At 39.1% G+C, this 27,899-nt stretch overlaps 1 protein-coding gene across 6 annotated transcripts in view; it reads right to left on the minus strand.

Moving 5' to 3' along the window:
- The window catches only part of CDK14 (cyclin dependent kinase 14), a 322,044-nt gene that overhangs the window by 42,144 nt on the left and 252,001 nt on the right, over positions 1-27,899 (minus strand). For all 6 annotated transcript variants that reach the window (XM_054815554.1, XM_054815552.1, XM_054815558.1 and 3 more), the window contains one exon: positions 25,021-25,167. In XM_054815554.1, the coding sequence (XP_054671529.1) occupies positions 25,052-25,167 (116 nt within the window). In that variant the 3' untranslated portion in view covers positions 25,021-25,051. The remainder of the gene's footprint in view (positions 1-25,020; positions 25,168-27,899) is intronic.

The raw sequence follows: 27,899 nt of genomic DNA on the forward strand, positions 1-27,899 counted from the left end.
CCACAGTATGTCAGATATATGTCTTCTCGGCTTCTGAATTTGAGAGGCTGTTTTGCCCTGTTCCTTTGGTAAGGCCTACTCTGCATCCAAGTGTATCACAAGGTCATTTCCCTTTTTATGCCTTTTTCTCTCATTATATTTGCTTATTTCTAATAGATTCTGCTCCTTTGTGATGGTAATCAGAGATAGCTGCATGGTATCATGCTAGTTCCCACATGCCAGCTCATTTTGAACTACCCATCTCTTCCATGAATGAATGCATCTTCGCTTGAATGGGATCTTTCTTTTTCTTGTTGGGTTGGTGGGGTTTTTGTTGTTTTTTTTTTTGTTGTTTGTTTTTTTCTTTTTTGGGGGGGAGGGGGTTGTTTTTGGTTTTTTCCCCCAGCAATGCTCTGTCAAGGCTACTCCTCAGTCTGAGTACCAAGAATTCTGGGTATTTTCTGGGGGAAAAACCCCAAATCACCTTGAATTTGAAAGCTTTTTAGGATTATGTTACTGGTCATCTGCCCATCAGATACACTCAGAGGTAAAGACTGGAATATGTGCAATAATAAAGACTTGAGGCAATGGAGTGGATATCTTTCTAATTGTGACGCTTCATAATGAGTTAATCAGAGGTACGCTCGTGTATTCTGTTTTTACTCAAGCTTTGTGCACGTCTTCCTTTGTTACTGGCTTATGGTTCTTGAACCTTTCTAAAATGGCCTCACTCACTCCTGGTTCAGAGAATCAAGTCCAATATAGATAAAACAGTGAATTCAGCCTGTTTAATTGTGTTGGGTTTGTGTGGCAAGGTTTTGGTAGCGGGGGGGCTACAGGGGTGGCTTCTGTGAGAAGCTGCTAGAAGCTTCCCCAGTGTCTGATAGAGCCAATGCCAGCCGGCTCTAAGATGGGCCCGCCGCTGGCCAAGGCCAAGCCAATCAGCGCCTCTGTGATAACATATTTAAGAAGAAAAAAAAACAGTTAGAGAGAGCTTTTGCAGCCGGAGAGAGGAGTGAGAAGATGTAAGAAACTCTGCAGACACCAAGGTCAGTGCAGAAGGAGGGGGAGGAGGAGCTCCAGGCGCCGGAGCAGAGATCCCCCTGCAGCCCGTGGTGAAGGCCATGGTGAAGCAGGCTGTCCCCCTGCAGCCCATGGAGGAAGGATGAGGGGGTGTAGCGATTCCACCTGCAGCCCGTGGAAGACCCCACGCTGGAGCAGGTGGAGGCACCTGAAGGAGGCTGCGGCCCGTGGGAAGCCCACGCTGGAGCAAGTTCCAGGCCGGACCGGTGGACCCGTGAAGAGGGGAGCCCACGCCAGGGCAGGTTTGCTGGCAGGACTTGTGACCCCGTGGGGGACCCCACACTGGAGCAGTTTGCTCCTGAAGGTCTGCACCCCGTGAGAGGGACTCCATGCTGGAGCAGGGGAACGATGAGAGGAGTCCTCCCCCTGAGGATGAAGAAGCGGCAGAAACACCGTGAGATGAACTGACCGTAACCCCCATTCCCCATCCCCCTGTGCCGCTGAGGGGGGGAAGGTTGAAGCCGGGAGTGAAGTTGAGCCCGGGAAGATGGGAGGGGTGGGGGGAGGTGTTTTAAGAGTTGATTTTATTTTCTCATTCCTCTACTCTGTTTTGCCTAGTAATAAATTAGATGAATTCCCTCTCTAAGTTCGGTCTGTTTTGCTCGTGACGATAATTAGTGAGTGATCTCTCCCTGTCCTTATCTCGACCCACAAGCGTTTCGTTATGCCTTTTCTCCCCTGTTTAGTGAATGAGGGGAGTGAGAGAGCGGCTCTGGTGGGCACCTGGCCTCTAGCCAGGGTCAACCCACCACATTAATATAGCAGTTAAAACAGTCTGGGCTACTGTGTCTTCTGCAGGTACAAGGATATTTCTGACAGCGTTCTCAAGAAACGGACTAAATTCTTCCTCTCGGTCACCTTTCCGGCTCATCACAGCAGTTCTTCTTTGCATCAGTGTGGCGGCCTGGACCTTTCATTGAGGCAGATGAGGAAGTGAGTAAAGTCTTTACCTTGGGGACCTAGCAGCAGTATTTTCTAGCCAAAAAAAGTGCTTCATTTGGTTATATTTTTGTTGCACTGTTCAAATAATTAAAGAAAGTTCAATAAATGCTAGTTATTTACTTCTGTCTCAAGTTTTTAGTTCTTCATAATAATGTGAATTCTATTAATAATATGCATTCATAGGGCTCTCTGCAATTGTGCATTAATTAGCATTTCTCCTAAAGCAATATTCTTTTTATCTACATGCTATTTTCTTATCTGTCTGAATAAGGCACCTAGAATTTCTTATAAGATATAGCAATTCAATAATTACTCAAGACTCCCATCTACAAATTAGTATGATTGGAGCATTTAAGTATCAATGAGTAGGCAAGAATGAATCCCGAATGGAGAGGCCAGCCAGTTACCTGAATAAAAGCAGATTTTATGCAGAAGAGGGTAGCAGTCTGCAAAGCTGAACACATGGCCTGAGATCTTTGCATGAAAGAATATTATTTAATATACGATTGAATGGTACTTAGCATAACTGAACTTAGCCTTGTTCTGAGCTAGGGAAGCCACATCTTAAGATAAATGTAAAATAATGAGATTGCTCTTCCATAATACCAAGAACACATTCCTAAAGAAAGCCCAACAGCTTTAGAGGCAAAAATGTGGCAAATTTTTAAATACTGCGATGTCAAAACCTTATTCTTCACTTCAGGCAAGCAACCAGCCACATTCTGCAGATTGTGAAGAACTTCCTAAGAAGAACGAGTAACAGTTGACAGTAAATAGAAGGACTGATCATCATGACATAGTAACTATAAAGAAAAGAAAACATGAGATTGAATTGGATCAAGTAGTAGTTGATAGCATAAAGATGACAACTTATTACCATGTAAATGTTGTGGCTGAAGGCAAGTTAATAATAGTCATGTATGTGTAAGTCATTAGAATTTCTTTGTGGTAGCCCTGTAAATTATACATGGCCTGCTTTTAGGGAAATCACCTTTTTGCACTCCTCTAGATTTTATGCCAAATAAAAAAGCAAGGAAGCAAGCAATTATTCTTGCTTACATGGAAATTTTAAGAAACATGAAGGAGTCTCATCATTTGGAAAAAAAAAAAAATCACATTATGTCAAAATGAATCAATGCAGTCAAAAGTCATGATAGTCCAGTCTGTCCTCTTGTGCCTCAGAAGGCACACTATACCTAATGGCTACTGGGGAAGGGCTAGGAAGCTCCTTATTAAACACATTTACACACATTTTGGTGTATGCCTGGTGTTAGCCAAGTGCTTAAGAATCTCACTAAATTAAGACATCTGTAGGGATGATATGCAAAGCTGTCAGAGTGCAGTATAGCCCGTATTCAAAAATGCTAATGGATATTAACCCACATGAATTAATAAATAATTAACATGCAACAATCTCTTCACACTTAAAGAAGACATTTTCAAATCTTTCAATCCACTCAGATTAGATTACGATCTCTTGAGCAAGCATTTACAGCAACACCAGCCAGAAACCCTTCTTATTTCCAGGGCATCAGGTTGTTCCTATCTGATTCAAGATTATTATCACCATTTAAAAATAAATTATCAAGCAAAATTATTTTAATGTAACTAAGTATTAGAAGAAAATTTTTCAGTTAAGAGTTCAGAAAAATCTAATTGACAGAAGTATGTGTGACAAGGCTACAAATCCAGCTTTAAATTCCTATGACTGAGTGAAAATCATGCTGACCTGGTACAATCTAACTCTTGTTTCAAATCTGAGCAAAAAAGTCTGATGGGTTAACCTTGAACCAGTAGGCTTTATGGTGATTCCCCAGTAACCAGCATGGAGCCACTGTACTCCCCATAAATGAGATCAGGTGTCTGTTCTTGATCCAGATCAAATTCCTGCTGTTGGGAAAGCAGGAGTGCACAGACCCCATCTCAATGACCGTGGAACCACAGCCTAATTGTAGTAAATGCTGGAAAATAAACATACAGAACTTCTAACAGAGAGAAATTAATGCAAAAATACATTAAAGCCCTTAAAATAAGAAATCTATTTTCTTGAACAACAGACTTCCAGTGCTTTGAAAGACAAAACATAGCAGAAAGGAACTCAGATAAAATAACAGCTCTGCCATATCTATTTTCTTTATGCCAAATAATAAATTTCACAAAATAGGAAAGGTCTATTTAGAAAAAAAATTAAGGGGAATGTCTGGTCTCAGAGATGACCTAATTTAAACATATTTTGGAGGGATTTCTAATGAGTTTGTTATTCTGTCAGCAGGAAAGTAGAATACAGTTTTTGCCATTAGAACAGGACTGACCATATGCACGCACTCAAGGCAAGGCTACCACACAGTGTTCCCCTCTTCCAGGCCGAGGTACATTCCCATACCTCAAGAAACAGAATAGAGTAAATCTTGACTTCAGCCTAAAACCTAAATGGCTGCACTGGCAGAATCTTTACAGAGGTCAGCCAGGACACAAATGCTATTGCTTCATGACAAAGAGCATGGGTGACGCATTTCTGTAGGTCTGACTACAACTCCCAGCGGATGGCTGGTGACTCCAAATAGCTCTGGATTCACTTGACATGCACCCAGCATGCTACTATCACTCAAAAGGAGGAAGAGCTACCAGTTAAGTCCAGCTCCATGGTTCAAGAGACTCCCTGCTCAGATTAGTTTCTCCTCTGGCACAGGATTTGACTCATAGTCTTAAATTTTTTTTACCTAGTAAAATTCACTGTGAGAGTGAACTCATGAAATAAAAAAAAAAATCCTGAAGAAAACACTTTTTCCTCCCTTAAATCAAAACCATGTGCCAGCCTGGAATCCCCTCATGACAATGCAAGCCCAAGACAGAACAATGTCATTGTTGCTTATGATAAACCACAGAATGTGATATTAATACTTCATAAATGGGAAAGCAGAAGTCTGACAGGAAACAAATGTTCTGCCAGGACATCATTCCAAAGCACGCCAGAATGAGCAACCAGAATACAAATAAAATTGTGCTACTCTTACGATGGCCCATCTAAGTCACCTGCAGAATCGTATGAAAGGAGAGTGGTAAACATTTCTTTGAATGAACACTGATCCATTTCCTACCCGCTGTGTCGTTTCTCAATGGATGTATGTGGATTTGCCAGAGGAGCTTATACTGAAAAGTTGAAGCCCAATTCTACAGCTTACAGTCTTCCAAGTGGAAAGGCAAGTCCATGGCAAGACACATGATTACCAGTCTGCATGCATGGATACTTGGTCACAAGCTCTTCTCATTTCCCTTCAGTTGTACCCCATTGCTCTTGCTCAAAATTTCACATGATTTCCAAGGATTTGTTTTCTCCATCGTATCACTGGTGCATTTCGTACACACAGTTAGGTAGCTCTAACAACTTTACAAAGTTGCTTCTTCTAACATTATGAGCCGGCACCGCTTCTTTCAACCATTTTTGCCCAGTGAATAATTAGCCACTGTACAAGCATGGTGAGTCACCGTAACTGCCCTCCTGTTACTGCCATAAAAAGAAATGACTGCTCCTTTATTAATATTCAACAGTTGATAAGGATAGCTTTTGATATATGCTTTTTACTTTGTGTATTAATCTAAAAGACTGGAATTTAGATCTGTTTTTTTAAAAAAATTTGCATTCCGATTATAAAAAAATCTTTTATTTCAAATTTCATTTTCAAGTGCTCACTCCCTGTTTACTAAAATTCCCTGCTTAAAGCACATTAAAATAGTGAATCAGAAAATGGATGCTCTGATTTTCTTTCTAAATAAATTAAAAAAATAAAAGAAAATGTAATAAAAAAGATAAAGCCTTCACAGAGAATTGCAGCAATTATATCTCCACAGCTACAATATAACCCAAAACTTTGCAAAGGCTTTGATTATTGAACCATGGCTGAAGTGAATAATTTGGCTTTCACTAAGAAAACAAGCACATTCATTCTCACCACAATGGAGAGAGGCAGTTTTAATTAAACCTTATCAAAAGATGAATAAAGAATAAACTCAATACCCATTCCACAGGACTCTATTTTCATCTGTTTAGTTTAAGCTTGCCATGTTCGTGCAATAATTAACCACTGTCCAAGGAATGCTGGAGTTGTGTTAATGTTGGTAAAGATTTAATTAGTTCAATTATCTGGAGAGTATTGAAGGCTCAGCACAGTACCAATTTCTTCAGGCTTTATACATACCTCAGATCAAAATATATTAAACTGAAATATAAGTGAACAAAGAAAACTTACTATTTCGCTTCAGCTACAGAATGAGTCTGTGTTTAATAATTTTATTACCCTCATTTTAAAATGAGGTTTCAGAAATAGAATATGTAAGCTGTGACTTACCCATTCTTCCAGATCAACTCTTTTTTTTTTTTTTCCCTAAGTCAGCTTATAAACATATTTTAAACAAAATTAAGTTTACTTTAGAAGAGAAAACCCAATCGTTCTTTACACAGGAAAAAAAGTATAGTTCCTTTTACATTCCCCCCCCTCCATTGCCTACATATTTTACGTCTTTCATGGAAAGTGAGGCATTTAAAAAGCATTGAAAGCAGTGACACAGACAACTGTTTCAATCTGTCAGACAGCATGGACAGACAGTAGGGATCATTTCAGAAAATAGAGCGGCCCCCCAGCGGCCTGACCTTCCTGGTGGGAAAGCGAACACAGCGCGGTGCTTGACAAGCTCGCCAACAAAGGAGTATATTTAGTTCCCCCAAATTCTGACACGCTTCTCACAGGAAAAACGCAAACCGGGATGAGGCGTCGTCGACTACTGCTAACAAAGGGTAATTTCTAATTGGAGATTGCACCGTTACCGCGAAACAAAAAGGAGGAGATGAAAAGTGAAAACATTACTTCACTGCACGCAGACTGTAAGCGTTGGACTGAGCCTGGTTCCTATTTTTTAAAACTGTTCAACTCCATATTAGATGCTATTCGAGATGCGAGCCCTCTGGATCTGTACGTGCAGCTCCTGCTGCCTTCAATGGGAACAGAGCCCAGGAATGGGAGCATTAGGAGATCTCCCTCTTTGCGTTACTAAAATATTATCATTAGCTATTCTTTAGAAGGAATGTTTGAATAAACCACATTCATTTTCCTGTAAGGTTTAAATGACATGTTTATTACTGCCATGATCCGTCCTTTGTTTTCCCAACACTGTGTTTTGGAGTATGAGTTCTTTATAACCAGTAAAGGCTGCACAAAGATGGCCAGCATGTGAGAAAGTCACGAGTTTATTTCCTTGAGGAGCTAAGAACCGTAGGAGGATGATATAATTTTTCTTATGAAGCAATAAAAACTTATGAGTTAATATAAAAGTAACTGTTCTGAAATTGCATACTGCATTATACCCAGGTTGGATTCAAGCTGTCTGTTTGTCTCCATAGGCAGTCACAAACTACTTTATGGATAGCACTGCTAAGCTTCCCAGCAGTAAATACCATTTGGTAAATAACTCTCGTAACACACCATACCTTATTTTCTACTACTCACATCAGCTGGAAAAATGTAAACATTTTAAGGAATAAATTAAACTAATAAGAGAAGGTGTGAACTGCACATGGAGTGCCAGCTGATGCCTGAATTCAGCTCCTGTTTTGGCCAAAATTTGATCTCCCAGTTTTCTCTAGGGTGGAAGAGAAAGGGAGATGCTGAAATTCACTCAGGCTTTTCTTGAGTCCAGATGGCAGATAATGCTCAGCAAGCAACTGGATACAGCATGTTTTCCATCAACCATCTCCCCTTTCTGGAACTTGATTTTTAAGTTGCATCAACACTCCGATGAACGGAGGTGCCCTGGTGCCCTATAGCCCATCCCTCACAGATTTACTTCTGCCTGGTGTTTCTGTGAGGTTTTATGACAACAACGTGGGAGCAAACACGGCTAAGGGATGATTAAGTATTTAATGATTCACATTTATCATAGCTGAACGAAAACTGAGCTGAAACACCAATGTCTGTCTCTAAATGAGCATAAGGAAGCATCTGAAGTTAAAAAAAACCCACCCAAACAAGTCACAGCATGTACAACCAAGAGCCAAATTTCATCGTATGTGTAGTAATTTATTAATATTAAGAGGATTGTAATTTTTTTCCTTAATTATAACTATTAAACAACTGCAGAGTGAATACAAATATATCCATACAGATATACCCAAGCTCATATTCTTTGGTATTTCAGAAATTGCTTCATCTTCTTTCCCAGAATTGGCCAAACCTTAAAGATAGTACTCATTTCTATTATAGAAAATTCAAGCCATATTCAAGCAAGGATTTTGCTGACCCTTACACTCACAAAGCATGACAGGGAAACATATGTTGCTTTACAATGACTATAAACTACAAAGCTGCTGATAAGAAAATGATCTAAGTAAGTATGTACAGATATATCTATAGAACAAATTTTATAATATTATATAAACTATTTCCACAAGCAATGAGATCTTTATTGTGATCCACATAAATAATTAAATACTATCTAAAATCATTAAGACTATGGCAATCACACAAAAATTACAGCAACAAAAAGCAAAAGCCATCTATTTCAGGTGCTATACTGTTAGATGGTCTATTTGGTCCCTAAATATTAATCACATCCCTGAGATGATGCAATTTCTCCCATGTGAAAACCCTGGCAGGTGGTAGCGTATACACTGTAAGTGGATAGTCATCCCAAGGAGGAGTAATTTGCTTGCCAACACTTTTAAATAGATCTTGGTTTTGAAACACAAATCACTTATCTGGAAAAGTTCTAAGGAATGGACTGGGTCTGCTACAGATTATCTACAAAAGAGGTTTAGTTTGGGGCTTCTGGCTCATGTCTCAGGTGAGAAAAAAAAATCATAAAGTGCAGAAGAGATCTTAGTAGAGGCACAATCCTTTATCCCAACTAAATTTTAAAACACTGTTTTTATTTGGCAGGAAACTCTCTATTTGCTTAACAAAGAACTGTTTTGGAGGAGGCAGCAAGAATTTGGCTGCCTTAAGCCTGAAGGGTTTCTGATTTTTCTGCTCTCTCCACTTCGAAAACATAATTGTCCTGTTTTTCTCCTAGTCTGAAAACATTTTGTGATATATGAGTTTGGCTGAGAAGTATCAGGGAACTTTGTCTACACCAAAAAAGGAACTTTAGGGTATTTTTGCAGATAATGAAAAGAACTTGTTCAGTTTTGCAGTGTAAGTCATTTTTACTACACAAATTCCCTGCTTTTGTGTTAGCAAAGAGGAATACTTTGAGTCTTTCGGTTTAGAAGATCTTCAAACAGACAATAGTGTGTAAACAATCCCAAAGTACATAACTTTACTAGAACAACCTCCAGTCTGTGAGCAAGGGCTTCAGAAAGGCCCCTTCATCAGATTTCCTTCTGCTCTTCACCCTGAACAAAGCCTTGGCTGACAATACCGAAATCTCCTCCTTTCTTCGGATTAAACCCCCTTTGCAGGAGAAGTATGCAAATGCTATACGTGTTTCCCTTGCTGAGGCTACTCTAACCCAGCTATCTTTTCACTGTCTATTTTACTCCAGCAGACCATCCTACCGGCTGACAGGGAGACCAGCCTTCCAATTCAATATCTTTCACAGCACTGACAGTTGGATGCTGGGGCCTGCCATGAACTCTAAAAGGAGCTCATTTAGTCATAATTAACTATTCCCTGCATATTTCCTAAGGTATGGTAATTGTGCTAAAAGCCAACAAGTGAAGCATTCATTCTGGTTTTCTTTTAAACTTTTATTTTTCCACAGCAGTCTCTTTCTACCCCCTCCTCTTTTTTTTTTTTTTTTAAAAATCTTTTCTTTCTTTCTTTTCCTCCTCCCTGGAAACATTTAGAGTAAAGAAAAGGAATGACGGTGGAGATAGGGAGCTGCAGAAAACTGTGATGTAGGCAGTTCAAAAGGCAAAGTCTGCCATACGAAACAGGACCCCATGGCAGCACTGAGCTATTCAGCTGGGTAAAACATAAAGAAAAATGAAATGAGTAGAATAAAGCTATGTCATTAACGCAGAATGATGGACATGCTATTTGGGTAACAGGGATTCATGAATATACATTTCTAATTCCTTAGATATGCTGATAAGTGATCTCTGTTTCCATTAGCACCAGAGTATATGTAGTTGACCAATCTAAAATCTTCAGAAGTTATGTAGATGTAATGCACTTTACACACTACTTGTCCTCCCTGCCCACAACACACAGAGTCCCACCACGCGCAGTGGGGGTTCTCACAGGAATAAGGTGTGATGGATCCAGCCCTATATACAGACCATGTTTATCGTTGTTGAGATGGAAAGCCTTGGGAGGCTGACATGGATTATTTACCTTAAAAGGCAAAATGTGACCTCATGTCTGCCCTTATCTGTTTTCTGGTTTAGGTTAAATGAAGGAAGGGCTGACAGCACTCTCCATTTACTTACTAACTTTGCGTCTGCTGCAATTCTGTTGCCTTTCACAGAGTTTGGGACTTAGAGGATACCTATCCATCATATATGTGCGTTGTCCATATACAAAAGCAAGTGACGACAAAGCTAAAACTCCTCACATTCCAATCTCCCTTCCACTTGGATGTGAGCAAAGAAATCACCAGCTTTTGCAAAGAATCCATAACAGGGCTGGGGGGTTGCGAGGGGGGTGTTAATATTGCAAATTCAGCAGCTGTGCCACAAGGGCCAAACACAGCACTGAGCTTCCTTAGTATTATACAGCATTTTTCCAGTACCACAACATGTGGTAGGACCTTCCAAGAACAAGGTGAGTAAAATCCATGATCTACAGAATTGGCATTCTAGGTTTCAGGCATAATGTAAGAAATAAAGTTAATGAACAAAGAAAGAAAGAAGGGAGAGAGAGGGCAAAGCTTCAGACAACAAGGCCATGGAACAACTCATTTTACTTATGTTCACATACTAATGACTCTGGTTTCACTTTTTAGTAGCATCCACCTACCTTTAGCACATACCCTTACACTACATTTGCTTTAAACTTGTAAACTATTTTAGAATAAAAAGACTTTGAAATTTTTTTTTCTTCAAACACCACAGTACAATCACCTTTTGAAGAATGACTCTGAATGTTAAAGAGTAAGCCGGGTAGAATGTTTCCAAAATCCTTTTCCCCTCCCTTTATTTTGAGACTATACCAAATTTGTGGAACAATGTGGTTTGTAGTGGCAGGCAAAAAGACACTAAGAGTCAAGCTGAAAAGCTGTTGCTGGAAATTTTCATGGAAAGTAATTCAATATGGTATTCAAATCAAGATGATCAATTATTTTATCATCATGGTCTGGATTTTTGTTTTCTTAGTGGGGGGAGACTTGGAGGAGGTTGTTTGTTTCACTTCTGTGCATTATCGTGATCACAGCACACAGTGGATTAACAACAGAAATTCAGAACATCCAGTAAAAGCTTCTCTCAATAGACATAAGCTAAAAATTTTGATGCTTCCACAACGTTAGCAAGAAACTATGCTTGTTTTCATGCATATAAAATAGGTGAGAAACACAATATAGATAAGAAGCTTTGCAGATTTCACCTGGTGGAGCTCCTCCTTCCCACAGTGTTCTTGCTGCTCTCAAGCAGCATTGCTTCCTCCAGTCCTGCAGCTGGAGATGATTTTCTACCTCTTATGCTTCTATAAGGACCCATGCATTCAGACCAAGTTGCATTTACTCTCTGCCTTCAACAGTAACTCACAGAAAGAGAATCAGATTTCTAAATCACTCTGCTCTGCTGAGGCACCTTTCAAACATCTTTCTAATTCCCCAGGTGTGCTGCAGTTTCTCTGCCCTGCATTTACGAGTCTGGCAGAAGGACAGATGACTACGTCCTGCCATCTGGTGACATAAGCAATGCTGTGACATATTAGTGACATCACACAGAATCACAGAACAGCAGGGGTTGGAAGGGACCTCTGGAGATCATCTAGTCCAATCCCCCTGCTAAAGCAGGATCACATAGAGCAGGTTGCACAGGATCACGTCCAGGCGGGTTTTGAATATCTCCAGAGAAGGAGACTCCACAACCTCTCTGGGCAGCCTGTGCCAGTGCTCAGTCACCCTCACAGTGAAGAAGTTTTTCCTCATGTTGAGATGGAACTTCCTGTGTTCCAGTTTGTGCCCATTGCCCCTTGTCCTGTTGCTGGGCACCACCAAAAAGAGTCTGGCCCCATCCTCTTGACATCCACCTTTTAGATATTTGTAAGTATTGATCAGATCCCCTCTCAGTCTTCTCTTCTCCAGGCTTTAAACAGACCCAGCTCTCTCAGCCTTTCCTCATACGAAGAGATGCTCCAGTCCCCCAATCATCTTTGTAGGCCTCCGCTGGACTCTCTCCAGTAGTTCCCCATCTTTCTTGAACTGGGGAGCCCAACTTTCCTACTTTCAATATCATACAAGCTGTTACAGTAGTTTCCCAGAAAACTGTGAAATTTGGACATGATTTTGGGGGTTGAGGAGTACAGCCTACACAAGAGAGCAAGTCCAGGACTTGAAAATTCAGGAAGTCTCAGCTTTTAAGTTCTCTGAGGAAACACGGCAAGGGTTAAAAATCCAAAAGCAATGTTCCATCTGCTAAGGAAATAAAAATCAAGACTTATGCATAAAGTTCCTGGTCAAGGATTTTGACAGGGTCAGGTCATGAAATCTTCAATGTGCCTCACTCTATCTAGACATATCTCCCTAAAGATTTAGTAATATATGTAAATAGCTTGTGGGATATTTAATGTAGGGGTAGGATTTAGTTAAAAAAAAAAAGAAGAAAAAAAAACTGATGAGGCAAAGTCTTATAAAAGGATTTTGAGAGAGAGAGAGAGATCAGTTTACTGCAACCCACAGTTAACAACACAGATGGAAAAGAAGATTAAGAAGTGAGTGATATCAAAGTCAAAGACTACAAACAGACACTAAAAAAATGACATGGCCTGATCCTAGGTTCAACTTGTGGATTGTTTTATACTGCCCTATTTAATTTGAAATATAATACATTAAAAAAGGTTGAAATGTTACTGATTGAACCACGTTTCATCAACAGCCGCTCACGTTACATAGAGCTGTTTAGATGACCTCAGGCCTCACTGGATTTTCACAACACTCTCTACACATCCACCCCCCTCAAAAAAGAGGCATAGGCAATTCATACAGCAAGTGTTTTTACACACAAGTACTGATAAAAGGAGTCACTGACATGGAATATGGACCATGTGTTAGAGCTTCTTCCCAGCTGAAAAGTGATTCACAAAGATGGGTAACTTGGCAGAACACATACTAGCAAGTTCCAGTGATTTCTCAGAAATTTGAGGGAGAAAATAAAAGATGTACAAATCAGATGATGAATATGTAATTCTCCCACTCACTGCTCCTGCCTGATCTTCCCTACAGAGTCAAGGAACAAAACAGGATCCATTTAGGATAGAAAAGTCAGGATTTGAGTGAATGACAAACTGCAGGAATAATAAGTTTGAGGGACAGTAAGGCATTTACTAATTCCTTCGTGGCTACTATTCTTCATTTGGATTATGAAGTTCCTAGGAGCTAAGAAAATACTGAGTAAATTTTGAAAAACCAGAAGTTGGTTAAAAAAAGAAATGAGGTGTAATGGTTAAATTCCTTCTTCTGTTTCAGGCTACACTTCTTTTACTTGCCAGAAAATGTAGATATGTGGGAAATACTAGTTGTTAACTATTTTCTTCTAATTCTGAGTGAGAACTTCTTTGGTCATGAAGCAAGGACATGCACAGGTCACTAACCTGTGTCACACACAGTCCTAGGAAAGACTTCTCTGCACTTGCCTGGCTTTGTAGCCAAAACATCCTTCTGCTCATATTGAACAGCAGCTGCCAGATGCAGATAGACGTGATAACCACCACAGGTCCCTCAAACATATCTCAGGTTTAAAGTCTAGCAGGTCTGTCCAGTGCTTACTCATCCTTGTCTTTACTCTACTGAGCTAATGGACTTGGAGATTTCCCAGAGAGCTTGCTCTCTTTTCCCAATGGAAGTCTAATTTTCAAACTCCATTAAAATAATTTAAATGTATATCACTTCCCCAAGCAAAGCACCAGAGCAGACACCGAGTAGTGAATACCTTCTGAACTTTTCAAACTAATTTCCAATTTTTTCATTTAAATAGTAGTTGGGCATCTGGAGAGTTACCCAACATGGGAAAAATTCTCCCATGGGATCTGCATAGAGGATATTTTTATTCTGATATTCTGCTTTCTTTATTGAACTTTGCAAAGGACTGAGCCTGTGCATTCATTAGCGCAGACCACGGCAGCCAATATTCACAGTGCCCATCTGAAAGAACTTTGCACTAAAAAGTTATCTGAAAGGTAAAGAATGCCTGTGTTTACAGTGCTTTAGTAAGGCTTCTTTTTGGCAAACGAGCAGACTGTTAATGCCAAGCTTTTTATATGAAATACAAAACAGAAAACACTCATCTGTAAGTCTCTGTACAAATATTTTGATTAAGGAAGTCCTTTAAAAAAATCTGATTCTGATTCACATTAGGTGGAGAAAGGGAAATTCAGCAGCCTGTGGTTACTCAATAAAGCAAACCCTGGCTACTCCATTACCAACTTTAAAACTTTGATGGATGGAAGAAAATGAAAGCTGAAAAAAATCATCAAAGATCTGAACACTAAGCAAACATTCCTCAGCATTCAACCAAGAGACTGCTTAAGCATGGGCTGCAACCTTCTGAGAGAAGTACATGTTTAATATATAAAAGACAAAATTCCTTAACAAGAAGAGATATAGTTTGCAGAATAGTTCTTCAGGAACAGCTTGCAGCCTTTAAATCTCATTTACTCAGCCTGAGATGGTATTGTTGTGTCTAAGTTTTGATAAGGGAGTCAGCCCTACTCTCATTGAAGTCTATGGCATTCTCCCATTCGGGAGGAGCAGAGCTAGACTCAAAGCCTCACAAAGATACCACGATAAAAGACCCCAGAAGGTACCATGATCCCATCTTACTTTCTTAACATTTCTGGAAAGAAAGAAAAAAAACCAAACACTACAGGGGAAAAAAAAATCTATGCAGTTTATTTCTACTGATATGCAATGTGCCTTTTATATGAAAATACAGACCAGTGAAGCAAATGAATGGTTAGCAACATTAACAGCCAGGGGCTAGCTACACTGCCTGGGATGAAGAGTTTGCCTGCAATTTTATCACTACAGAATGTCTCGGAGAAGACGAAGCATTTTGTAATGCTGATACTTCATATGAGCATTCTTTAAGTCCATGACAGGCAGCAGACCCTGTAGTCTTCATTTCAGATTAAATTTTATACGCTAAACCTAAACGCTTTATTTGTTTTTAAATCCATACTTTCTAAGGGTATTCAGTCTTTTCCTGGAAATGAACTTATACCATGCAACTGGAATTGCATTCTTATTTTACGCAGTCTGACTAAGCATTACAAATGAGCTATGTTATAATTCAACTCGCAACAGAAACATGTCTTTTTACCACAACAGTTCGCAAAAAAACCCCAAGTCCGCTGCATCGAGAAAACAAAACACTGCCCTGTGTTAATAATGAATGCAGCTCCTATCTACCAGGTTCTGTTAAATTGCTAAAATTGCCCAGATAAACCATTTGAGAATATGTCAGATTTAATTAATACAACATGACCTGATCATTTCCACAGTTGGGAAGAAAGAAGTTGGCATTCTTTAAATCCAGAGCTCAACCTGGAGATTATGCTAAGTTGCTTCATTCATAGTCCACACTCCTCCGCACATGTCAGGAGGACAGCATTTGTCCCCTCTAGTGATAAACAAATTATACATGAAATCAATTCCACTTCACAATAATTTTCCCTATTGGGTATTATCTTTCCTCCTCTGGTCCCTCCAGTTAAGCTTGCATCCTGTAACTTGCTAATGAGCTGGGGGCTTTCTGTTCCAGGTGGCACCCCCTGCCTCGAAGTCATGACATTTCCCATTTCGAATGCTGCTGGCATTTTTCGACAGCTCCTGCTAACTAGCCTTTTTGACCTGCACTAAGAGGAACTCATCTGATCGAATCCTCTAACCTGCCAATCATGCCAGCAAATGATCTTCACAGTCACTCCCAAGGCAGGAGGGGGAAAAAAGAGGGAGAGCAAGAGAGGGGGAGCGAGAGAGAAAGCTAGCGAGAGAGTGATGGAGTAGGCACGCAGGCAGCCTCTGCAGCTACCTAATGAGAGTACTTTAAGTCTCTGAGGCAGCTGAAACATTGAAAAACTGGTGGGAAAATTAGGACAGAACTGAATGCCTGGTGCTGTAATTACTGATTTCTTTCCACCCTGAGATCATTTTGAGAGCAATACCTCGGAGATGTGCCATTTTCTGAAGAACACAAGTTAATTTTACCATAGAAATAGAAAACAGATATATTTTTCCCTGCCACCATCAATATGCAAACCTCATAATTCTGCTCTGCCAAATGGCGTTCTTCACAGAATTAATTAGGAGCTGTAAGCTTGTTAAATGAGTATCTTCACCTAGGGATGATTATGAATTTTTTTTTGTTGCTGATGCAAGCCATAAATAGCATTTTTAACCTAATTTAAATGCTGGCAACATTTACACCTCTGTATTTACAAGTGTCTGCATACAGATACATAAAACAACAAATACAGTATCTACATAGTCTAGATGTGACTTTGTGGGCTGAAACCAAGCAGAGTCATGATAATGACTCAGTTGTTCTGATTTTGTTCGCTTTATGATGTGACAGATTACTTACCGCTCCATCTTCCAAGCACACAAGGACAGATTTAATTGTGCAGATTTTCTTTGCCTTCAGATAACTAGTTTTGTTCTTAACCAAACTTAGCAGGTGGACTGTAAGCTAACTAGACTTTAATACACATGCAATGTACATACTGAACAAGAGGTATTAAAAGTAATTGTACAATAAAAATTTCAGGGAGAAAACTTAAATAAAACCGCTTATACCATGATATTACATGCTGGTACTGTATTGTTACAACACATGTGTCAGAAAATAATGCACATTCAGTCCTTATATTAATGTCAAAAGATGGTTACAGAAATGGCTGTACAGAATTAATAGCTAGGTACTAATGGTAGAGAATGATCACCCATAATTGCTAATTCAAAATACATATATGCTCCAAAACAACACTAATAATTTATAACAAGACCACAAAATTATGGAAATACCCAGTTCTGTTTCCGCTTCTTAAAATATCTGAAGATATGGTTTCAATGTTGTTCTTCTCTATTATATATTTTTATTGGAAAATTTAGGGGTTTTTCCCCATTTTTTGGAGTTTTCCTTCTCAGACTTTTCACAGCAATTTATCAATAAGAGCATGTGGGAAACCCATCCACACTCACCCCGGCTTATGGGGCAGAATAAATTAATGTATTTTTATTAACTGAGATGTAAACTATTGCTGCATTTTTAGGCAAAAATCTCCCCACAACTAGGAGTATTCAGTGCACATTTACTTTAATGGCTGTTGCCTTCAGAGCCAATTTCGCAGTGGTTGGTTTAGTTTCTTTGTTTCGTAGAGAATCAGGCAATGTAAACTACAGGCTCAAAATAGCAACACAAAGCTCACTCTCCACAGAAACAATTTTAGTATACGGCATTACTAAAATTCATTTTTTCTTTATGATTTGGCTGAAAGTAAAATGTTCTGTTAATTCTGAATGCTGCAAATGATGCCTGAGAGGCGATGCCTCTCATTAGCTTGGCTGTCTCTCTGGGTTACGGGCCGTGTGTCAGCACTGGAAGCCTCTGCTTTGTCTGGAAACCTCAGTTTCTCCCCTTCAGTGGTTCCACTTTTCCTCTTAGACAAAGCCTAACTGAGGAGTCACGTGAGGAAATAATCCTAAAGGAGAGGTGACTGTCCATGGGAGAATAGGGAGAGTTTAGACCCGCTTTTGCCTCCCTCCCTCCCAGTCATTGTCATTTATACATTGTCCTCTCTGCATTCAAATGTCACCCCAGACTATCAGCCCACTGCAACTCAAACGGCCTTTCATGCCTAAACACTTCTTAAAGCATCAACGGACCACAAAGACCGTCTAGTGGGAATCGCTTGCTATCCTAATATTAATAATACAATACAGTGCACTTATGGCACAGACGATTCCACCTTCTGTCTCCTAAATTTAATAACAAACAAACTGGAAAGACAGATAAACAGCGCTGAAACTGAGCACACGCATTCATGCAAATATCACGAATATCTTTCCTACAGCATAAGTGACTGTTAAATTAAAAACCTCTACACTAAAAATTATTTGAAAATGAATCTTCACAGTGCTGAAGGCAAATTATCATGCATCAGAAATGAACTGAAAATAGGCTCCAGACTATGCAATGGTACAAGAAAATATGATATTGTCCCTTGACAAAAGTTCATCCGTAATACTGGTAATGCTTCCTTTTTCTTCTGCCAGCTCTGCAGTGATTCGGCCATGAAACGTTGCAACTCAAAAAACCAAATCATGCCAGTAAGTACATAGCTACTAATTTCACACAGAATAACGTGGAGTATGTAATTGCAAGGAAGACATCAATCTCTCCTAGCCACGGAGGTTTGAAATACTTGTCCTACCAAGCACAGTAGGTAATAATAAATGTGAAGTCCTCCTCTCTCTCTCTCTGCCCTATTTCCTTTCTTTTCCTCTTCTTCCTTCATCCCTAAAGAAATTCCCAAACTACCTCTCCTCCCAGAATCCCATCCATGATTTTAGAAATCCTGTTCATGCTTACTTATCTCCACCTACTCATTTCCAGGCGTAGATGCTGTCCTGGTCTACAGATCAGACAGGCCCTCAGCACCGTTGTTCAGCTGGCTTAGCAAGACCATGAGAAGGCCTTCACCGATTCACTTTCCACACCTCTACACATTAGGTTGCCAACTCTGAATAAGGATTTTATCATGAAAGGCACGAGAGTGCATATTCCACGACTTATACTGAGTGCAATTAAGTGAGAGTGCATTTCACACAACAACAGACAAGGCGAGCTATTGCAGTACTGATGCAGGAACACCGCTGAACATATCGTCAAGTCCCACCAACTCATGCGGTGGGTTCCCTTTGCTGTGGCATACTGAGGGACCTGATGAATTTCTGCAGGGACGGTTGCTCCATCCTCAGTCACCGCGTGCCACTGAGGGAGATGGGGGTTTATATAAAGACAGCCTTGCACTGGCCAGCTATTTGCTCAGTCCATTTCATCCTCTGCGCAGCGTCTACTGAATACAGTGGGCTTTTCTTTATGGCTGAATAGAGGGCAAAATTCAGTCTATAACTCTCATTTTAGACTAATAGGAACAAGATAATAAATTCTTAGATATCAAGAGGAGAATGCCTGGAGTTTTTCCCTTGTGTGTTAAATTTAGGGCATATTCTATCAGTGTGGTGATCTTATTCTTTGATATTAAGTAAAGCACAGCTGGAACAGACTCATAAAACCATTATGTTGTTAACATATGAAAATAATGGCACTAAAAGTATTAGCCAAAAAATATCTTGCAGTCATCTTTCACAGCTTAATACTAATTTAACATTTTAGAAAATTGATGTTACAATTTCAGCTCTGTTTAGTAGTGTCATTACTGGACTCAAACCCAAATTGCTTTCAGCTGCCCACCACAACTGCATCTTATTAGCCTTTTCAGAAAAGCCAATTTATGCAAATCCAGTATTAGTTAAATAATTAAACTGACCCTCAACATTCATGTATAGACATTGTCTGGCACTAAAAGATGCAAGAGAAATTTAACCCTCCCATCTTCAGCGCTTAGGCCTCCATCTTTTCAACTGCAGCAGCACAATGACTGTTTGTACACATCTATTTGAATACATCTACTAAAAAAAAGGAGTGCATTTATAAAATGACACTGTTAACTGCTGTGCTTTTATAACTCTGCTTTTCTCTCCCAAGCTGGGCTTACACTGAATTTCAAGATCTCGCACCTATAAAGCACTACTGGCTACTCTCAGCTTTTGAGTAAATCAACAACGACAAAATCTGACTGACAACAGTAACTCTGTCCAGAATTTCTCCTTTATGCAGACCTTCCTCACTATAATTACTACAGTTTTATCCCCTGAAGCTGGAGAGATGAAGACTTAGAAGCACAGTATATGGTTTTCCACAGTGATTCAGCAACACTGGGATATGCAGGACAGAGTAAGTGCAGGGGAGTAGTGAATGAGACTGACTTCTCAGTACTGACGCTGGACACGTACACTGCTGGACGATAGCTTCCCTGTGGCTCGACTAGGGAAAGCAGGCAAAAATTATGTTCCCATACAGCAGTGCTGAAGAGGCACTCTTACACAACTTGTAAATGTAAAACTGAAGATGACCAAAAAAAATGAAACCATTTGGATGGGGATGCAACAACAGTCACCTCTCTAGCTAGCAAAGAGAAAAAGGTAATTTTACATAATGATTCTGTGTTGCTGAACATCCGGGCTCAGAAGCAATGAAATCAGTAACTAGCACTTCTTGCTATTATAGTGGTAACTGTCACCTCTTCAGCTTTATTCTGTTTTACACTGCTGAACTGACCCAAATGACGCCATCGTCGCTTCGATTGGCTGCGCTAGTGTCAGTTGCTGGCTTAAATGGACACAGAAGAAAGAATTCAGCATCCTGCGATTGAAATTCAGGATTGCTCGGATGCATGTGCGTGTGGTGAAGCAATACAAATAAAGACCACTTTTTGTTTTGCTCCAGTGAATTGTCAAAGAGATTTATAAAGCCAGGGGATCTCATTATGGTAATACAGGTTAAATACTTTAAAAGCATATGGTGTTACCATCCTGAATGAAGCTGTCCCTGCCGGCTCCAGGAAGCAGACAATAGGCCAGAAACACATCTCGTGTCTCTGGTCCACCAATGGGAACCAGGGATTATAAACCACCACGAGAAAACATCGCGTGCTATCTGGTATCAGGTAATGCCTTGTCTTTTCAATTACAATTTGACTTATCCTTCTCCAGAGAGGAACAAGCTCTAGCCATGTATCCCACTGGCCAAAGGAAAACATAGTTCTAGAGTTTCTTATGGTCCATTCTTGTCTTGATAAAACAGTATCTGTAGAGATGGGTGAATATATTAAACAATGCACGTCAACAATATATGTAGAGATGGGGAATGTTTCCACCGAGATGCTTCCTGCCCATGGGGTAAAATATATATCAGTGAAAACCACCAGACACAAAAAAAACCCGTTTTGCTTTATCACAAAGCTTTAAAGATACTTGGATATGGCCAAAAGATTTTTCTTTTTTCCCCCAAAGGGCCCATCTAATTCACTGTTGACAGATTCTTCTGTGTGAAATGGAGCTCATTACCACATACTTGCTAATTTTCTCCAGTAGGGAGCAGTCTCAGCATTGACCTTGGTAACTTCAAATGTCAGCTCTTTCCCCATGGGCACTGAAATAATGTGTTCTCTCTCTCTCGGAGCCCAGGACAATGACACAGTGTAGTCCGCAAAGACCCTATTAGTAGTCCAAGCCTGACAGGGATTATCTAGGTTTTCAGAAACATGTCCTAGGTTACTGCTATTTCAAGGAGTTTTTTGGATTTGTAAGCAGCTATGCTGCAGACCGGCAGCTGAAGCACCACATTTTAAAGATAGTAGAAATTCTCAGAGATACACCAATTTCTTAAGCTGCTCCTTGCATCTATTTCTGAGGGCGGCAAACGAGCTCTAACAAATGATGATGGAGCCATTTACAATTCTATGATTCCAGGATTGATTCACCAATCTGCCAGAACTTGCTGCTTCCAAAGTTGGCAGATGATGATGTTTGCCCATGTCTCAGCCATTCCTGGGCAAAGCCCAGTCTCTTTGCTTTCCAAACCCTAAAGAAAGGTGGATTTAATTCAGTGGGTACACTATTAGGGCAGTAATATCTGGCAAGTGTGTGGAGAGAACAGCAGGAGGCAATAATTTCTTAAATTATCACAGCAAGATTTGGCACAGCTTCTTTGTTGGCACTCTCAGTTTTATTTCCTGAATTCTACTCTGAAAAAAGGAAATTAGGAACACTTGGAAGGAAGGACCAGACACAAGACATAAGACTAGAATTCCTTCAACACCACTGAGGTTGTGGAGGTGGTTGAAGATGGTTCCTTGTTTGGGGTTTTTTGTGCATGTCTCCTAAGAAATTATTTCACAATGTATAAATGTATAAAATATATAAAAAAAAAGAACCATTGCCCTCCACACACACGTCAGAGGATTTAGAGAGCAACTATCTACAAATCTTTCTCTTTCACAGCTTCCTGATGGATATTGGAATATTTCAAAATTCCAGCCCTTCCTAACTTCCTTACCACCTCTATATATGCATAAAGTCAATTCAAGAAGATGGGTGAAACACGTATGTACCTGCCTTGTCCAGGAGACAAGCTCTAAGTATTTGTCCGCCTCTGTTTTTTTCATAATCTGATCTATTTCACTGCAATATTGGCACCTTTTAATTTTCCTTTATCCCCACTAGCTGTGATGTTATCTGATTGTGTTTGTTGACATTTTAACAGCTTCTACTGTTTTGCCTCCATCCCTCTAACTCTACTTGTCTCGCTTACCTGTTAACTTCATGGCCCTGGAGAGCTATCGTCATCTTTCTTTTTGCTTTTAATGCACCTTTTTGCTTCACCAAGCCTTGTGAATGGAAACTTTAACTGAGTATCTCATAATAAATACCCCTTCCTCAACGCTACTATCCTGCTTACTGCAACTCTAATCTTCTGCTAGAATAACTGACTCTGCTCCTAACTCATCCATTTCACCGACTGAACATCCATCCTACTTGCTAGTCACTGCTCTACTGCTTAAAACCATAGCCACCTGCTATACAGATTAAGCCTTCACTGGACCTCCTTTTCACATTATCAAAATTGCAGTCTTTTTCCCAACTCCTTTCACTCTGCACACTGACTCTTATTTCCTCTTGCTTGGTGGCCTCATCCCTTTAAAGGTTTCCACCCATCCTAACAATTCCTCATCCAGGTCCAGGTTCCATGACCACATGTCTTCTGCCTCCCCTGCTATTCTAGTTTCATCTCATTAATCCCCAGCTCTCTACTCTCTACACTGTACAAGTAAGAGGACTTCTGTTTGGTACTAATACTCTTCCAGTATTATCTACTGCTCCTCACCTTATATTCCAAGTCAAATACTACCGTGAGGAACTGATATTTTATTGCACTGTAAGCACCTAACACAACAAAGTCCTAAGCCATGATGGAAAACTGTAATCAATAATGTATACATGTCACGACTTAACATTTGTTAAGTGGCTCCAGATCTTACACAATGAAAGGTGCTATTCTGTATTAAAGCTGTGGTTGAGCAGCCATAACAGTACAGCGATGTATGCCAAAGGTACACACGGCTCTCTCTTTCTGCTTACATATAAAATTTAAAAAAGTCATCTGTATCTGCTTAAATATCTATTCGTAAGAATGATCAAACAGTTCTCTTCTGTGCTATTTTACGTGCTCGTTTGCAAATACAAACTTTCTATTGCATATTGTATAAATGAAAAATTACGTTTGGAAGCAACAGAAATGAGATTCTATACACGAGAAATGAGATTCTGTATGTAAGCTTCCACACAAAAGGTCTTTAGCACAGATGGGCACATTCTAAATTTACTTCAGATGGATGATACGTCACATTAGAATGGGCAAGGTTGAAGAGACGTCTGCAGGGACACAGCCCCAGGAAAAAGTAGGGATTAGCTTGTCAATAAAGATGTAAACAGACTGCTGCGAGGTAGCCTCATTTCTGACATTAGAAAATCTTAAATGGTTTGCTGGCGAAGAGCATGTGCAAAAATTGGGGCAGGCTGTCAAGACCAAAATCTATTCATTTCAGTTTTTCAGTAGTTGCTGCCTGTTAGGCAAACAGCCTCCATAACACTACAGGGTTAAAAAAATTTGCACATAAACATACAAGAGTAAAACTGAATATAATTAATTAAAGTTATATCTGATACTGTAACAAGCAGACTTACCTAAAGATAGACTTCATGAGAATATCAACTACATTTATATGAGACTATACCTTCCAATAGGTACATGAGCAGCATGCACAGCTCCTAGAACTTCCATAACAAGCTGTTATAATGGACTCAACATGCAAAAGCAATTGTGACTTTAAAAAAAAAAAAAAGGCAAGCCTAGGTTTTTGAATGAAATGAATCTGCACTTTGGGTATTTTGTGAAACAGTGTGAGTATGAAACTATTTAGAGAAGCATAATAAGCAAAGCAGCTATATAGGGGAATACCGCTAATCTGGAACAGTCTGTCAATTGGTAAATCCCACTGAACAAACACTGCAGTGATGCATATGGGCAGAAGAGGGTTAATGCCATGATATAACAACCACCATTCCCCTACTGTAATTTGGTAAGTAGCCTCTCTACTCACCTGCCCTTCCCAGGTTCTGTTCTACTCTTAGAATACCTGAAGTCATACTGCACACTATTTCACTGCTGAATAACTATGGTTAAAAAGATGGGGTATTGAATGAAAGCCATCCAAGAACAAAACCAGTTCTAGCAGATCCAGTGATATAGATCAAATTCATCAATACAACAGCACCTCTGTCTCCATCAAGAACAGCCATCTGCTATCAAGGCTACCAAACCTACTAAATGAATCATTTCTTGTCCTTGCCCCAAAGTTTAACAACAGAACGGGCAAGAAGTATTTTTTCTCTCCGTTATCTTATCAGGGGAAAAAAATAACAGTCCAAACTAAAGGCAACCTAGAGTTTAATCTGCTGGCACCAACTTCTGCAATATTTTCAACCTGGCAGTGACACTGATCCTGCCCACAAGGCCAGGAACTCCTCATATTGACCATATATACTGAAAAAACAGATTATCTGCCTGAACAGGAGTAATTTAAGAAATGTGCAGTTGAATTTTATATTTTGTTTCTCTAAAGAGAACTAAAGGTAAGAGTATTTTCAAAGATATACCTTCCAATAATCATGTCTTACCTGCATTATCAGTTGTGAACATAGGTATTCTTCAATGTTTGCTGTTTGATACACCTTTGCCATAACTACTGTTTTTTCCAAAGACTCTCATGCTTTCTCCAGTCTCTGGCTGTAATCTTACATTCGGTACAGTAAAAATAGAAGACACTGCAAGAAAGAGTGTCAGTTCAGAAACTTTGATTTTTTTTTACCCACAAAAGAAGTAATTTAAAAATAATTAGGTAATATATATGACAAACACAACACTGAGTAAATATATACAGCTTTTACATATACCGCCTATTTATGCAAGTAAGCACTGTAAAAATTCTGGAATTTATGGAAAGAAGCTGCATGTATTATGATGGAAACTGTATGATGTAAACATTCTTAGCTGCATGTATCTTCTAAAAAAACGTGTTGCCAGGTTGTGTGTTTACTTGTCCTGTACACTGCTGTATAATTAATATTTTCCATTTTAAAATGTCTGTTCTGAGAGCATTTAGAAATAAACAAGAATGTGAAAAAATGCTGCAAGGTTTTTCAATAATTTGCCATCACCTATTACATCTTCAGAATCTTGATGCCAGTAGAACTAAGCTATTTTGTTTGACTTCATTTTCTTAACTGTTAAAGACAACTAGGCTTGTTAAAAATATCCCAACTCAAAAGCTTTTATATAAAGCCACGCCCTTCTGCATGAGCTAGACAAACCTTAACGATTTCCATGCAACACCAAGCAACTAATTATTAGTTGACACGATGATATTAAACACAGGGATCAAACTTCAAATGGGTAAGGACTCACACATTGATGATATGAAAACTCATTTTTACTTAGGATGCCTCAAACTGGTGGGGAAAAATCCCTGAGTTTTAATACCTTCTGAGAACAAATCTCCATATAAAAATATCCTCAGAGAGCTGCCACTGCATGATTGCATGAGGAAATGTTAATAGACTGTTTAAAGACCTGATCAGGTCTGTAATGGTTTTCTTTGTTTTTGCACTAACAACTAGCAAGCTTTAAGTTTTTGGAGCTACTCTTTCATCTTTATGTCTTTAAAAGATTTGGCTATTGTATTTTGAGATCTCAACTCACGTTTGTTATTCTGCTATCCTTGGTAATGTACGTTACGAATGGCATATATTCTATGCACGTAAATCAGTATGAGCTCTCAAATATGAAAGCAGGAAAGGGGGAGGACTGATTTTCTTTTTTTAATAGAAAATAACAAGTACACATATTTAGTAAAAGGACTTAATTGATAGATTACTGCTCAGGTCTGAGATGAATGAAGACTATGTTGCTTCAAAAATTGTATGGGACTCCCAGACAAGATGTGTTTAGCAGAACTGTACAACTCTTACCTTTTTAATGTACTATTTTTAAAACCTGAAAGTGGCTAGATGTTAGACAGAGCTTATCTGGAAACTGAACTTCCAACCCAACTGACTGAAATGATGCCTTGACTTGAAACCAAACCAAATAAAAAAAATCAAAATTTTGTTTTTCACATAAACTCATTTTGCACACTTTTTTAAAATAAAACACAAGATCAAAATTTTATCCTGTAAAATATTACATAGAATATAAATACTCAGTACTAAAGTCAAAATGAGAAGAGAAAGGTAAACACTTCTTTTTTTACTTTTTCACCACACTTTTGTGAAATACTGTGATTCCAAAGAAACAATATTTTCTGATGGAAAATCATTTGACTGATTTTTTTCATCCCTCTCTTTCTCCTCATCTGTGAGTTTTTCCTTGGTTATTAGTGCTAAATCCCCAAATTTGCAATTCAGCATTAGGACCAAATTAGACAAAATACATTCCGTGATGAATACAATGTACTACAGAGATTTGCAAAATCGCAGTGGTGTCTTGATTAGGAAGCAGTAGATTTTGTGTGTACACACATTTCTGTTGTGCATAAAGACTCAATGTGTTTATACCTACATTTAATTAATTATCAATAGCAAGTGTTTCCCAATGTAAAATATTAACACAGAGGACTAGAATCACAAAAACTGGTAATTTCACTACACAGTAAACATTTTCTCAACTCTCCAAAATATATGACTTCTTTGTTTTGTAAATATGTTTACAAGTATATCCAAGTCATACTAAATAGAAATGATTGTAGTATTTGATACTGGGATTGTCCTTTCTTGCATCTGGATTTATGCTTCATAATGATTATCTACTAGACACAGAAATAGTCTTTCTGTAACTCAAAATTTTACTGTAGGCATTTAGAAGAACCTTGCTTTAAAATATAATGATTTTTCATCTTTATTCTCCCCCCTTCAAAAGGTTTCACTGCTCCTGATGTTTAACGTTATGCAAAGACGTGTTTCTGCCAATGAATATCGCCTTATGGTTATGCTTCTGCAAATAACCTGCTGTGAGCTGATAAAAGGATTAATGCAGCCAAAATTCTTAATCTGTGAAATTACAAATTAAATTCTCATATTAAAAATACCACCCTGAGGTATTTTTTGTGGTTTTAATTCCCCTCTGGTGTTCTGCATACATTGTGCTTGTTAATGACTAGGACAAGACTGTCTCTGTTGGCAGCCTGCTGCAGAGTGATAATGTGTAGGCATTTACTTCACTGATAGAACTGGATTTAACCACTGACTGATAAACTAAGTGGCAAGTGGGTAATAAGTCCATATTAACAGAAAAGTACTACTGCAGAATTCAGAATTCAAAATCCTGGCTAGACTAAATCACACAGTCAGAAGGATTGAGATGTCACCACTGCAGAGTGATTTTTGTTTTCCATTTAGTGGAAAAAGGATAAATGAACTGGCATTCTTGATGTTTCATTAGTCCTGAAGAAATGAATCTCTTTGCATCAGTTTCAGCAAAGGCAGACTTTCAGCAGCAGCCT

The sequence above is a fragment of the Grus americana genome, chromosome 2 (genome assembly GCF_028858705.1).
Source record: "Grus americana isolate bGruAme1 chromosome 2, bGruAme1.mat, whole genome shotgun sequence".
In the NCBI taxonomy this organism is placed as follows: Eukaryota; Metazoa; Chordata; class Aves; order Gruiformes; family Gruidae; genus Grus; species Grus americana.